Source organism: Talpa occidentalis, unplaced genomic scaffold (assembly GCF_014898055.3).
Source record: "Talpa occidentalis isolate TD23 unplaced genomic scaffold, MPIMG_talOcc4v2.1 talOcc4.6, whole genome shotgun sequence".
Lineage (NCBI taxonomy): Eukaryota > Metazoa > Chordata > Mammalia > Eulipotyphla > Talpidae > Talpa > Talpa occidentalis.
The window spans coordinates 133,811,468-133,826,762 of record NW_023604972.1 but is presented as its reverse complement, the minus strand read 5'-3'; the positions used below and the strand labels follow the sequence as shown (position 1 = coordinate 133,826,762).

The 15,295-nt window shown below is 55.1% G+C and overlaps 1 protein-coding gene across 1 annotated transcript in view; it reads left to right on the top strand.

Annotated features, from left to right (window-relative positions):
* The window catches only part of TRIO (trio Rho guanine nucleotide exchange factor), a 245,181-nt gene that overhangs the window by 89,707 nt on the left and 140,179 nt on the right, over window positions 1-15,295 (top strand). The window contains exons 2-6 of the mRNA XM_037529214.2: window positions 2,712-2,786; window positions 8,058-8,172; window positions 10,413-10,605; window positions 12,799-13,311; window positions 14,738-14,860. Of these exons, the coding sequence (XP_037385111.1) occupies window positions 2,712-2,786; window positions 8,058-8,172; window positions 10,413-10,605; window positions 12,799-13,311; window positions 14,738-14,860 (1,019 nt within the window). The remainder of the gene's footprint in view (window positions 1-2,711; window positions 2,787-8,057; window positions 8,173-10,412; window positions 10,606-12,798; window positions 13,312-14,737; window positions 14,861-15,295) is intronic.

Genomic DNA, 15,295 nt, shown 5'->3' with positions numbered 1-15,295 from the left:
GTGCCGAGCCGGGTCCTGGCTGGGGTGCCGGTGGGCACAGGTGACACAGCAGAGGCATGAGGTTTCTGACCTGGTGGCAGTAGAAGAGGGAGCTTGTTTTCAGATCCGTGTGGATCGGAGTCTGCAGCCAGGCCTCCTAGCCTCCTGGTGTTTTCTGGTCCACCTCACTCACTGGGGCCCAACAGCCCTTAGTGCTGCGTGGACAGCTTTGCCACTGCCCCCTGTTCTGCTGGTGATTATAAGCCTGTCTCCTTGCAGCCTGCCCCGGCGCCTGCTCCTCTTTCTTTGCGTCTGCTCCGCCGTCCTCTGCGTCCACCTTGGATAGACTCGGGATGTGATCAATCTTTGCAGACGCTGTCCGGAAATTGCCTTACTGGCAGCAAGTGGCTGGGATGGGGTGGCCTCCATTCAGGAGTTTTGCAGTAGCCTAAGGATGACGTTTTGGGACTCTTGGCTCAGATGGAGCTTCTGTTATCAATAGCCACTATTGTAAAAGCTTGGTGGGATGCCAGCACCAGCGTGTCTGCTGGAAAGCAGCATGGCCTGGTGATCGGAGCCTGTATCCTGGCCCCTTTCCGACTGGCTGGACTGTGCCTCCAAGCCTCCTTCTCTATGGGTCCTCGTCAGGATGTGGTCTTCGCCCAGATCTCCGGCGATGTCTGTGTCATGGCTCTGGGTACACAAATGGGTGTCCTGAGGACAGGAACACTTTGTTTAAAACATGTAAACACCGGTCTGTGCACTGGTTCTGTGCAGCGTGAATGCGATGCGTGGACGCTGGTTCTGTTATACTCTCCTGAAGGCGTTGGTGCTGTCATTTGCTGTGCGATCTAGCTGTTACGGAGCAGCCCCGATACAAAACGGGTTGCCTGGCTGTGGGTCCTCACCTGCGCGTATAAAAGGGACTTATTAATACTCCACTACAGGCACACACAAAAGGTTAATAAAAGGTTTATTTATAAGGGAATTGAGGCAATGTACAACTCAGGGAGAAAATCAGGAAATAAAGTCTTTAATGCGTCCTACCCGATCCGCTGACCTGGAAACCCCAAAGGCACTCCAAGAGCTGCCTGAGCTTCAAGCTGGCGGCGAGCCAAAAAAAGGGGAAAACCTCCAAAGCCCACGTGTCTGGTTTTATACCAACCTGGCTGTTTAACCCCACCCTCAGGTTCCAGCCACGGTCCCTTTGCTGGTGACGGGATTTGTCTCTCCCAGTGTCTTTGGCTTTGGCCTGGAGTGGGGGTGGAGTCCACAAAGCCTGTATGGGATTAGCTTTAGGACATCCTTTTCCCCCTAACATAGCCTCTGGTGTGGCTGCTTGGCTCAGCCTGCCACTTGCCCCCTTCACCACCACTGTAGCTCACACCTTTATCCTTACCTGGGAGCAGGCCCTGCACCAGGCTCCGGGAACAGCAAGGGACCTGGGCCATCCTTTCTGGCCGTGACTCCCCCCTCTCAGTGTCACTGGTGGGGCCTCCCCAGGCTGGGTTCTGGTTCTTGCTTAGGCAGCTCCATGTGGCGCCACTAGGGGGGGACCTTTGTCCTGGGTCACCCCCCTTTCCTAGTGTCCCCCCTGCATTGGGTGCACCCACGGCCTTGAGTTTGGTGTTTGTGGATCTCACCTGGGCCAGGGCTGCCCCGTGGCAGCTATTCAGGAGCTCCCTTGCTGCTTCTGGCACTGGGCTTGCTCTCAGATTCCACGCCTATCCCCCCTATTGTCGTACCTCACGTTGTGGGTGCTTAGTTGTGCTCTTTGGGCCAAAAACATGCAGAAAAGGAGAGTGGGGGTGGCCGTGGCTTATTATTTCCAGCGAGTTCTGCTGACGAGCGTTACTTGATTGTGTGGATGAGTGTCACCGCATCCTGAACCTAGATGACCCCTCTGAGGCCCCGCCAAGGGAAATATCCGGTGGCGTTAGGAGGATGCACGTTTCTGACCCCAAGCTCCCAAGTGGGCATTCGCCCTTGAGCTGGGCCGGACGTGTTTGGGCTGCAAGAATCCCTTTTGTGTCGGTGGATGTGGCTTGGCCTCAGTGGCCCAATGCACATTGCTTTTCCACGCTTATTTCCACTTGGCTTCTCAAGATGTTGGGTTGCTTGGAATGGGGGGGAGTTGGTTTGCCGTGCAAGAGGGTTCCCCTCTGAAGCAGGTGGCATGGGGCCATCCTGCATTTGCCAGTGAGATTCCTTCAGGGGTCATGACCCAGAAAGCCTGGCAGGGCAGAGCCAGGGGGGGAGCTGCAAGCCAGTTCCCTGCTATTTTTAATCCCCTCTCCTCCCTGCTGCTGTTATTTTTAACCAGACACATCAAGTCTGGTATAGGACGAGGTCTTGCGCTCCCCCTAGAGGAGTGAGTCTCAAATCACAGTTTTTAAAAAGCAAAATTGCTGTGTGGCCGGGGTCTGCATTAATCTATGCAAGCCCAAAACAAAGATTTTTTAAATGATCAAGACTGACTTCATGCCCAGTCTTTCTGGGGTGGGATCCTTACAGGTAGGAATGGCCGAGAGTCTGCTCGGCACACGAGCCCCTGGGTCTGCATGCACGCCGTTCTTCTCGAAAATGGAAGCTATTTCTGCAGTCCGAGACTTTCCCTCACAGACCCCCGAATGCTTTCAAATGAGGACATTTCTGACGTGGATTTAGTGGGTGTGATGTGGGAGAGAACGGCTAGCAACCTCCTCACGCCATTTTCCTTTTCTGTGTTTCAGGGTTTCGAAAAAACGATGACATGAAAGCAATGGATGTTTTGCCAATTTTAAAGGAAAAAGTGGCCTACCTTTCAGGTAACGCATAACCTTCTAATCTGCTCTTTCGTTCCTCCGACTGCTTCTGGAACAGTCATCAGAGACCAAAACACCAAACTAGCTCGCCTGCCACATGCCTGAAAGTGTTAGCACTTCACTGGAGTTTTAACTGCTTAACTCTTAGCGCATTTCCCTGAGAGATGAGGAGCCAGAGCATTTTCTTCTAGCTGCTGCGACCCCAGGTCGCATTGGGGGTGGAAATAGGGTCTCTCCTTCACAAACGTGCCTGCTGGCCCCGTCAGTGGGCTGGAACAGCTGGGTCTAGGTCCATCATCTCAGCAAGGGTGGTGGGACTGTGGCTGTGTGCAGATGTATCTGGTTTCCTCACCCCTGTTTCTTGCACCTGGTCCTGGGGGCCCGAGATCCCCCGCCATGGAGGCTGCAAGCCCTGTGAGCTCTACCGGGGCCCTCCGCTCCCCTGCAGACCCCGCCCTCCTTGCAGCGGGGCATCCGAATCCTGGGCACTCGGCCTCTGTCTGCTCATGGAGGGCCAGCTGGAGGGTTTTGGGGGGTTGCCTCTTCCAGGGCGGCCCCCCCCCCCCCACATGAACAAAACAGCCATTGGGTCATCGGGTGCCGTGTCTGCACGGCCAGAGTCTCTCGTTCCCAAGCAGGGCTGCAGAGCTTTTCTGCCCGGGGTGGCAGGAGGCAAATCTGTAGCCTCACATGCTTTGCGCAGCCTCCCTGGGTGTGTTTCCCCAGGTAAGTGTTTATCTGTCTCCGACAGGTCTTCCGTGCTCTTCTGAGGTCTCCTTGACACATTTTCAATTTGTAGCACTGTGCTTTGCTTTTGTGTGTTTTGTGCATCCGCAGTGAGTGGAACGTGTCTCTTTAGGCAGCCGTCCCGTGTACCTGCTGCGGTAGTTTTGTGCCCCCTGCTGAGCTCTGTTGGTTGGTTTTGCTGAAGTAAATGTGATTATAATGCATTTGGGAGGTTACTGGAAGAGAAAGGAGCTCAGGAAAAGAAGAAGGTGGTTAAAAAATGGGGGGAAAAAAACCAACCAACCAACCAACAACTCTTGGCTTGTTATGTGCTTTTTAAAAGTAGCATTAGCTCCTTCCCCATCATTTACTGACAAGTCACATACCACGAACTCCCAGTTGTAAGTTCCTGACTTTGCAGGTTACAGGTGGAATTTAAAGTGAGTGAATAAAAAGACTTGACTTGTAAGTGTCAGCGGCTGCTTCCGCGCGCTCACCGGTTTCGGGTTTGGAGCTGGTGGCCGTGAAGGAGCAGCTTTACCCCTCACCCTGTCCTGCCCTCCCGCGCACAGCAGAGTGGTCCTCGGTGCCACCGGGTGGTGCTCACACTTCCTGATTGACGCCCGGCAGGCACGCGGTTCTGCGGTCATCGCCGTGACACCAGGCTTAACTTCAGTGCCTGTAGGAAGAGAAAAAGAACAAAATCAGATAATTAAAAGCAGACGATTACTTCTGCAGGTAACCCGACACAGCGAATCTGTTCAGATAAAATTTTTTACTTCCAACCTCGTTTCTCTCCCTTATTTGAAAGTGAGATACAATTCACACACTATAAAATCCACCCCTTTCAAGTGTATATTCGGTGGATTTTAACATTGCAGCCGTCACTGCTGTCTCCTTCCAGGACGTTTTCTTCCTCTCCCAAGAACCCCACCCCAGCCCCCACCCCCCAGCTCTGGCAGTCACCCGTCTATTTTAGCTCTGACCTCATTTAAAAAAAATGTTATTAGCTGTGATGGCTCCTTTGTAAATGTTGTGCATGTGAATGACTTTTAGTAGATTCATTCAAAGTGAAATTGTTGGGATTTTAGAAAGCAAGCCAAAAGATCAGTGAGTCCAGGAGAGCTTGTTAAACACCAAAGAAAACTCCTGGAACTTGAATTTCTGATTCTCAGTCTATTTCTAAGTGTTCTAAAAAGTTACTCTCATAGCACTTAAGGCAGAAAAATCCTACTTCCTCCCCTTAGAGGGTGAGTTAAATGGGGCTGTATGACCAGTCAGAAGGGGCTCTTGTCGTTTACATTTAATATTTTAGATGTTTAAAGTAGCGTATGTATTTATTGTAGCACGCATATTTAGTGTAGCGTGTACACTGACCGTCCTCGGAGTGTGTGCATCTTACATGGAGGGTCCCCCACTCCACGGAGTTCCTGTGCACTAGGGTCTGAGCTTTCAAGGAACGCACAGACCAGACAGACCAGAGTCAAGAGCACTTTCTGCCTAGGCGTCTTATCATGGGGCATTTCAACACCCCAAAGGTGAGAGAATAGTATAATGAATTTCCGCAAACCCATGGCTCACCGCTGTCATTTGGTCTCATCCGTGTTCCTTAAAAAGCTTTAAAAAAGCCTCAGTACCCTTAACAGAGCTAAAAATGAGTCGAGAGTCACATTTCCCTGCGTGGCTCATGCTTTCCTTTACGGGGTGTGCGGTGCTGTAGCCCGAAGGTCCGGGGCTGACGCTTCGTCTGGGCTGTAGTTTCTTGCTCGTTGTTTTTCTTTTTGTCTTATCCCCTTAATTTTATTAGGTGAGGAAAACAGGAGTTTTCCCCACATTTCAGAGCTTGCGGGCTGCATGCATGGTGGTCATTAACACGTAGCAGCTCCCCTGTATTTCTTGCAAACTAGGAGCTGCATCTCGAGGATCGTGGAGCCTTAGTGTGAACTTGACGGAGTCGTCAGTGGGTGGTGCTGGGTCGTTCTACAGGGGAGTCTCTGGTTGTCTCTTCTTTGGAGATAGGAAGAGAGGGGTGTTTGATGCTGATCCTCACTGAATCCCAGGCTAATAAAAAAAAATTGAAGTCTTACCAGTATCATTTTGAACTCATGGTATTAAATATATTTGTTGTGCTTCAATTCATTGCACATTGTTTTTCGCTTACTAAGAGACACTTCCCCAGTTTGGCCAAGGGGACGTTTCAGAGTGGCCCCTGGATCCACGGACCTCAGCACTGCTGCCCGCTGCTCAGACACAGAGGTGTCAGGCTCACCTTGTGTGGCTCCCGCCCCACCCTGAGGCCCCTCTCCCCAGCACGGCAGGTTCCAGCATCAGGGGGTGGGGTCTCTGTCCCTGGGACTCTCCTTTCACAGCCGCCTCTGACGCTGCAGTGTGCCCCTTGTTTACTGGGTCAGCTGCCTGCGAACCGCATTTGGGTTACTTTTGTAGAAGAGCACTTTGTGGGGCAAGGTGAACATTCTCTTTTGCAAATGGGGGTGTTGACAGGAATGTGGGCTCCTTGCCCAGCCTCTGCTGCTGTGCTGCGACCTGGTCTGAGTTCCGCCACCCCCGCAGAGGGAGGGCCTCCTGTCCTGTCTACCCCGCGCCCCGAGGCCAGGGGCCTCCCTGAGGCCCACCATGGAGTCCTCTCCAGCTCCCCCACACCCCCCACCAAGACGCCCAGTGTCCTCACTGTCGTCTGTTGGGCCCCCTGCCCCCTCCCTCCTCAATTCTGCAGTCAGGTTTCAAGGGCTTGTTTTGGTTTGCCCTGGTTTCTGGTCCTTTGCTTTGTTTCTTTGAGGGGCAGATTTTGGATCCACTTTCCACCCTGTGGCAGAACACACCGTGCTTGCCTTGGGAGATCCGGTGACCCCCGAGGGAGGAGGATCGAACGCGGCTCCCGTTCCGCTGTCCCCCTGCTGCCTCTTGCCTTACACTGTATCTCAAAAGTTCAGGATGGTGGTCCAGACAAACGCTGGATGCCAGTCTTCTCTTTTCCCAAAGCGGAGCGGATGTCTCCATCCAAATAGCACTTCCATTTTTTAAAACTCCAGCTGTGGTGTGAATGGTTAACATTTCGATCAAGGAGATTGATTTTGGGGGAGAAAAATGAATGCTGTTTGGAAGTGAAAAATCTCCAAAGTGTTGCCTGTCATGTACTGGGGACAAGAGGAGTCCAGGGGATGAGGCAGACGTTAGCAGGTGCTCAGGGATGCCACTCGGCCACCTACCCAGCCCCGCTCACCCGCGCCAGCACCTTCCTTCAGAAAAAGGCCTCAGCCCGCCCTGTGGTTGTCCTTCTGACACTTTACTACCTTAGAGAGAAACGCATCCTCCCGTTTGAAGAATTATCCAAGTTCTTTCAGGGCCCAGGGGAGGTGCTGGCGTGGGCCCGTGTCTGTGTCAGCATCTTTCGTCACAGAGCAGGATGGTCCGCCTCTCCGGGGGCGCAGTCAAGGCCCAGTCCCCACGCCTGGGCGAGGCTCCCGTGTCACACCTGAGTTTGTGAGCCCTCGGCCACTCCTGGACCGCGGCCAGGCGCACACACGGGTCCCTCAGCGATCACCCCTGGAGTTAGCGTGAGTGCGCGGTCACCCGGGAGGCGGGGAAGCCCGCCTTGTAAACCGTGCCCTCCCCTGCTGTGCACGAGCTTTTCTGAAAGAAAGGAAACCAGTTTTCTGGGTTGGGCTTGCGTTTAAGTTCACCTCTGCCTCCTGGTGGGTCACTAAGGTGAGACCGGGCGGCTCACCTGTGACTTGTACGCCGAGGCCTCCTGCTGCCAGGCGGGTGGGGGCAGAGGGTGCGGCCACCCAGGGCCCGCTCCAGGGCAGGGCGTTTCTCCCTGGGGTTTTTCCCTGAAAACCCCGTCGTTTCACCACCGTGTTCGGCGAACCCAGCCGGCTTCATCAGGATCGTGTGTGTTTAATGAGAACTCTCTCTGCCTGTCAGGGGCCGGCCGCTGACATTACTGTTAGTGCGCCATGAGTTTTTCTAAAGTGCTTGAGCTAATTTAGTTCTGCTTTAAAATACTTGCATGCCTCTCCTCTCCCCGCTCCCTGTGTGTGTGTGTGTGTGAGGGAGGGAGAGAGAGATCGGGAGGGAGGGAGGCAGGGAGGGAGCCATGCCAGCCACCTAGAACCCCACCTGGGGTCAGCCTGCCCGGGTCCCGGCCTACAGCTACTTGTCGTCAGGTGAGGTTTGAAGCCCACGCCTGTCTCTTTCCTTGCCAGCCTTGGAACCCACCAGTTGTGGCACGGGAGAGCGCGCAGAATGCAGGGGAGGGAAGAGCAGGGAGAGAAGCACGTGGGCAGAGGGGAGCGTGGGGGCGGGAGGAGGTGGTTGTGTAGGCCAGGGAGCCACGGGACACGGAGACTTTCTTTCCTCTGCAAACATAAGACTAGTGAAAGGCGGGAAGGTGTGGGAGGCAACAGCCGGCCCCCTGCCCTGCCTCGGTGGATGCAGCCCTCGGACGCCCTGGAGCGGGGAAGGAGGCGGGGCCCGTGCGCGAGGCGCCGTGTGCCCGCGCGGCTCAGCGTCCTGTGTGCGTTCCAGGCGGCAGAGACAAGCGTGGAGGCCCCATCCTTACGTTCCCAGCCCGCAGCAACCACGACAGAATACGGCAGGAGGACCTCCGGAGGCTCATTTCCTACCTCGCCTGTATCCCCAGGTAAGTCCCGGCGCTGGGCGTGCGGCTTTTCTCGCTGTTTCTGGGGAGGCGGCGCTGTGCTTTCTAGAAAAGAGCTGATGGAAAGAAATCCTCCGTATTTCCCTGGTGTGACCTCTCTGCGCGTGCCCGGCATTCCTGGGTGCAGTGCCGAGAAGGTGTGCTTTGAGTGAAGGACTTTGGGGTGACGCTGGTTGGGAGCCCACGGGCTAGGAAGTCGGGGTGCAGCGCAGCATCCTCACTGAGACTTGGAGCTGGAGGCAGAAGCGGGCGTGTTCCTGATTGTGCGGCCCTGTCTTCACGCTGAGCTTTGGTTCTTTTAAAGGATTCTGCTGATTTACAGAATGAAGTTTGGGGTCATTAAAAATCTTTACCAGCTAACAAGCCGGGTTGTCAACTTTGGGAGCCACTGTTCAATCAGAGGAGAGCGTCTGCTAGAGACAGGGGGTGTGTAGTGTGGACACTGGAGTGCAGCACCGACAGGCCGGGCCTCGTCGCCCAGGGCCGTGGGCCAGGAGCGGTTGCTGGGCTCGGTCTGTGAGGAGCTAGCGTCTTCGTTAGCCCTGCTGGCTTGTGTCTGCGAGGGCTGCCCCAGCGTGGCCTGGGCTAGGGGGGTGGTGTCGGCCTGCGGAGCCTGATGGGATCTGAGTGCGTGTCCTGTCAGGCTCAGTTCTGTTCAGGAACCTCCTCTGTGGTTTCACTTGCTCTCTGAAGTTCAGCCCTTCTCAAGCCCCTCAACACCCGCCCCAGGCCCGAGGTGCCGTCCACTCGGCCTCCCTCCCGCTGTGTGGTCCCAGCCTGCGTGTCTGGGGAGCACCATGTGGGTTTGGAAGGGAGGGAGCCTGTGGACAGGGGTGCAGCAGCATGGGAGCCTGGGCTGGGCCTGTGCAAGGGAGGGCTGCGTTTGTGAAATTGACTGCGAGTCTGAGTTAGGACTCCCAGGGGCAGCAGCTAGCTTTCTCAGCTGACTTAGGTTTCTCAGGGAGATTCCTTGAGGCAGAGTGCCCACTATCTCCCCCAGGCCTGGTGCGTTCACCTAGGTGCAAGCCTGCAGCCCTCGTTGGGTGCTCACCAGGCCTTAGGTATCTCCCAGACCTTCCCGCAGCTGCAGGATGGGTGGCGCACCTGGTGATGGTGCCCTCCAGGGCTGTCCCCAGGTGTGAAGCCCTGAGACCCTGGGCCAGAGCTTTGCCTGCAGCCCTGAAGGCATGACCACACCCGTGTGGCTCTGACCTGTGTGCGTGCAGAAGTGTGCACACACCACAGGTGCTCAACTGGGCGTTCATCAAGCTCATCATTGTCACTGCTTCACCAAAGACATTCTTAAGAGAAACTGACCTCTTAAGAATGGGTGAGCAGAGGACAGTGCTACCACCGAGCACTGCCCAGAGTGGTGTCACCTGCCACCTCTGCTCCCTCAAGAGAGCCTGGTGAAAGGCCTTGGTTTTACTCTGGGAATAGCTCTGCCTGTGCACCCCGCAGGGTACACCAAGACCCCTTGGAGGGCGGGACACTTGGCGAACCACTGAGATAGGTCTAGGCAAGCGGCACGCACGGAACCTGTTGCTGCCTGGGGTGCGGTGGCGGTCACGGCGGTGGTCCCAGGGGTGACCTGTGTCCCAGGGCCGTGACACTCCACCATGGGCTTTGCACTCGATGTTGAGGTCACTCTTGGAGTCTGTCTCCACGTAGAGCTCCCCAAGTGCGTGCACCAGGTAAGACACGAAGGATGAGCCACGGTGCCACTCACATGTGCACATGGGGAAGACAGGCAGGTGAACAAGTGCACAACAAGTGCACCCCCAGATTGATCAGCAGTGACCCAAAGGAAGGGGCAGAGGGGGACGTCGGGCAAAGGGTTAATGTTGAGGACAGAGGTGGGCTTTCAGCGCGGCCTCCGTGGAGTAGATGCACACAGATTCGCAACAGTGCACGCCGGAAACTTGGGTTATAATGACGTTCCTTCAAAAGAAAGACAAGATGCAAATGTCTGGACACAAAATTAGCATTTAGAAGTTTTCAGAGAGACCCTTCACAGCGCTGCTTGCTCCTCGGTGCAGGTGTAAATCACCTGCTCTTTCCCCACGGGAGGGCGGGCCCTCAGTCTTGGGGAGCATAGCAGGGATGGGTGGAGGGGCGCCTTCTCGCCCCCTGCCCCCGCAGGACACAGCCTGGAGGCGGGAGGGACAGGCCGCGGAGACAGCGGCAGCAGCGCGCGGCTGACGCCGGTTCTCTGTCCGCAGTGAGGAGGTGTGCAAGCGCGGCTTCACGGTCATCGTGGACATGCGCGGGTCCAAGTGGGACTCCATCAAGCCCCTGCTGAAGATCCTGCAGGAGTCCTTCCCCTGCTGCATCCACGTGGCCCTCATCATCAAGCCCGACAACTTCTGGCAGAAACAGAGGACTAACTTCGGCAGTTCTAAATTCGAATTTGAGGTAATGTCCCTGGCGACCAGACTGCATGTCCAGGGGCTTATTCCCGGGGGGCGCGGCGGCCATGCAGGCGGTGCTGAAGTCCTGATGTTAGGTGTGGGTGGGTGAACCGGGGTTGTCTTGCCCCAAGGGGGTTTGGGACTCCTTCTCTTGGTTTGCAGCCGTGGGCTGCTGAGGGGTCAGGCCCCTGCCTCACACAGAGGAGCCCGCTCTGTTCAGTCACTGCCGTGGCCTCAGCCTTGGAAATGAGGGAGAAACGCCCCACCTGAGAATTCCCGAGGGAAAGCTAGGAGGCGGCTGAGAGCGCACCCTGTGGTCTGGCCTGCATTTCATGTGCCAAGGGGGAGAGCCTTTAAATCCAAGCAATGCAGCTAGCACCTGAGGTTGCTTTCAGACAACGTGCGAACATACCTCAACTGCTGGCTTCCTTTCCGCTGCCGCCGGTGGGCTTAGTGACAAGGCTGTGGGGAGGCCGTATTCTGGCCTGCTTGGAACCGGAGCCGGAGTCCTAATAAAACCTGAATGGTTCCTAATAGTAAATTATAACTATTTTTGATTGACTAGATTGGTTCTTCTAGCACCTTTGCCCAAACCTGAGGTTTCAGTGAGTGTATTTATGTATTTGAGGGTAAATAACAATAATAGTATCCCGCATGTCACACCTAAGTAAGTAAGCTTTCTGTTACATGTTACACTTCAAGTGTCTATGACTTGCATTGTAAAATCTCCACAGCGCTGAGTTTTTAATCTGAATTTAATTTGAATTTGAAACTGCACTGAAGAGATTGCGGTGCAAGAGGAAACCGGCGTAAGCCCTTGTCCTCAGACACAGTGAGAAGTGGCTTTGGAGGACACTTTGCTGGGCGTCAGTCTCTTGCCACAGAACGGAAAGCCACTGTGTTGATCTGTGCATGTCCCAGCAGCAGCTAGATGGGTCAGCTTGATACGCACGGTGTGTTCACCCGTCCGATTCCCAGGTCTCCCCGGCCCTTTGCAGTTAGCTGGCTCAGGTTTCGGTTGAACTTGCTGCCTGTGCCCTGTTGCCAGCCTCCCTCTGGGCTGATCGCCTCCGAGGAGGCTGTCAAAAGTCTGGGAAATGAAGCAGCGAGAGGCCTACAGCAACGGTCCATGTCCTGGGCTGGGCCACTCTGTGGCCTGGCCGCCTTCTGTGTCCACACGCCAGCCGCACACCTGCGGCTTCTCTAAGGCTGTTGGGGACAGAGGTGGGGCCCACCTGCCTTCCCGTTTTCTCTCTAAGTTCTAGGCACAAATCTCACCTCCCTCATTGCCCCCCACCCCAGTCTTCCTTGAGGTGTCTGTAGCGCTGACACTGACCCTTCGGGTAAGGCGAAGTTGAGAATCTTGCTGAGGTCCGAGTGAACACAGCTTGGTCTCCGTTAGATTGGGGTTAGGACAGATTCTGTATCGTACGTTCTGCTGGAATCATGGCGTATTTTTGCAGTGAGTGAGCAGGCCCTTTCCAGCTTTGTGAAAAGAGCTTCTGCCAGCTTGCTTGCGAACCCTTGTGTGTTGTCTGAGGTCTTAAAAAGTCCTGGCTTATCACCTGCCCCCTGCTGGGCGGTGGAGGTAGGACAAGATGCAGGATCAGGGGTGAGGGGGGCGGTCTGGTAAAAGCCACATTTACCATTTAATAAGCAGCTCGGAAATAGGTGTCCCGAGAGGGAGTGACGCTTGCCAGGGTTTTTGAAGCCCACGAGCAAGGCACTGGCTGGACTGCAGGTAGTCGAAGCCTCTGCGGAGTTCTCTGCGGAGAGAGAGGTGGCGCGTGGCGTGGACGAGGAGGAACACACTCACACACGTGGCGTGTCTGCATCCTCTGTTCTGGGCTTGAGGGTTGAAGGGCTCTCAGCTAGGGGACCTGACGTACTAGGTTCGTTTCCACACCTTAGGGAAGAAAGCTCAGTCTCTTTAGTGCTTGTGAATGATGGTTCTATCATGTTAGCTATTTCGACTACTATGCATGTGTCTCCAGTGGATTTCTCTTTTACTGCCTGTACTCGTAAAGCTTCTTTCATCTTGATTTTTATGAGACCAGGTCAAGGTAGGTTATGTTTTCTATATGTAGATGCTTTGCTTTAAGAGTGAAAATTTAGGACTAAGCACTGCAAGTTGCATGATGATAAGACCACGTGGACAGGGTTCATCTTCTCATATGTGATTTTTCTTCCCCTTAAGACAAATATGGTCTCTTTAGAAGGCCTTACCAAAGTAGTTGATCCTTCTCAGCTCACCCCCGAGTTCGATGGCTGTCTGGAATACAACCACGAGGAGTGGATCGAAATCAGGGTGGCTTTTGAAGACTACATCAGCAACGCCACCCACATGCTGTCTCGGCTGGAGGAGCTGCAGGACATCCTGGCCAAGAAGGAGCTGCCCCAGGACTTGGAGGGGGCCCGGAACATGATCGAAGAACATTCCCAGCTGAAGAAGAAGGTGATTAAGGCCCCCATCGAGGACTTGGATTTAGAGGGACAGAAGCTGCTGCAGAGAATCCAGAGCAGCGACAGCTTCCCCAAAAAGAACTCGGGCTCGGGCAACGCGGACCTGCAGACCCTCCTGCCCAAGGTGTCCGCCATGCTAGACCGGCTGCACTCGACGCGGCAGCACCTGCACCAGATGTGGCACGTGAGGAAGCTCAAGCTGGACCAGTGCTTCCAGCTGCGGCTGTTTGAACAGGATGCTGAGAAGGTAAAAGGGGGGGGCCTCCTGGGCGTGGGGACTGGTAGCCCGGGCTGTTTGGTGGGACGGAGAGTTTGGGAGAGGTGGGCCCGCCCCACTGTGTGACTTAGAGACCCACAGTGACCCCCCAGTTTTACCTGCTGGGCTTGCGGCATGGTGTAGAGATGGTGACTTAGCAGGGCCCTCGCCTGGCTCGCCAGGCCTCTAAGTGGCACTTTCGTGGGATCTGGTTGCCGGTGCTGAGAGAAAACCCCTAATAACTGATACTGCGCCAGCAGCAGCTCAATGGGGAAGAGAGAGGAAAAAGATAGGATGCCTGTAAGATAATTGAAGATGATACTATCTGTTAAAAGGCTGAGAATTTTACAGGATTGTTATCGAAGGTAATAATCGTGTGTACGTGCTGCTAGTAACTACTCTTCCGCTCAGGCCAAGCCGGGGACAGACCGCCATTCAGATGTGATACTGAGTGTGCTGCGATGTGTTAAATAGTTTCTGGGAAATGCAGCTGTGATTACTCGGGGCTTGTGTTTGATTCTCATGCTCCAGACAGACCCACTGGCCAGAGTGTGTTCTTGTGGGTTATGGGCTCACTCGGTCTTAGCAACGTGGAAAGCAGCCTTACCTGTGGGAAGGGGGTCCAGCCATGAACGTGGGTGGACTTGTCCCTCTTAGTTCCAGTTCAGTAGGTTTATTTCGTGGATATAAATACTGGATTTGAAAGGGCCTTTCAAGAGGCGACAGCCTAGTGCTCTGCCCGGGAGCGGTCGTCGAGCCTGCTTCGTGCTCTGGTTCAGTGGTGCCTCCAAGGACACTGCAGGCCTCCCCCAGCCACCGCGCCGGTGACGCCCTCTGGGGTTCCAAGTCGCAGCACTGTGCTAGTTGATAGTCATTCTTTCTCCTTCAGTGTTTCCTGTGAACATCTTAATGGACAGGTGGCATCTCTGTTGAACCTTGGGAGGGATGCCTTTCGATTTCTTCCCTAAGTTCTTTATATTTTACAGTAAATTTAATGATTGCATTTGCACAGGTTTTTGCTTTATTGTTTTCAAATATACTTTTGCACTAAAAAACCTTGCCAGCACCGCTGCCAGTAATCTGAGGGCATAAGCAGGCCCCGTGCAGAGACCACCAGGTCTCAGATTCACCTCCCGGGGCTTGCGTTGAGGAGCAGTGTGGTCAGTTCAGAATCACAGGAGGAGAGACTGAGAGGCAGGAGGCGAGAATACGAACAGCCCGGAGAACACGAACACTCCTCTCTGTCCACCTATCGTGCCAGAGGGGCGGAGACGAGATTACCCCATAGACCCTGCAGACCACTCAGAAGTTCAGCTGCCCCTGCCCAGGCGCCTGCCCCCCACCCCGAGCCCCGGGGCCTGGCAGCCACTTACCCCTCGGGAGTGATTCAGGTTATCTTTTTTCTTTGTCCCGGTAGATGTTTGACTGGATCACACACAACAAGGGCCTGTTTCTGAACAGCTACACCGAGATCGGGACCAGCCACCCACACGCCATGGAGCTGCAGACACAGCACAGCCATTTCGCCATGAACTGCATGGTAAGAGGCGGAGGGTCGGGCCTGTGCGCCCAGGGGTTCGAGAGGGTGTCAGCACAGGTGTCCTGGCTCTGCCTGGTGGCTGCAGGGCCCCAGAGGACCCTCCTAGCACAGCTGCTGCCCACGGTTGTGCCTCATATCTCATAAGTTTTAAACAAGGCAAATGAGCAGATGGACAGACCGGTGGCACCTGCACCGACACCCTGGCCAGTTCAACACAGGCATTGGTGCTGGCTCCTCATTGTGCCTCCAAGGAGCCTACAAGGTCCCCAGGAAGGCCGCAGGGGCAGCGAGTGTCCAGGTTCTCGAGGCTGGCCTCCCCACACCACCCCCGAGCCCGCCAACCCGCACCACCTCAGGGCACACCCCACATGGGACCACCCTTTCCAACCCTCCGTCCGCTTCTCCTCCAGTGCTTGCCTGTGCCCTCCTGGCATG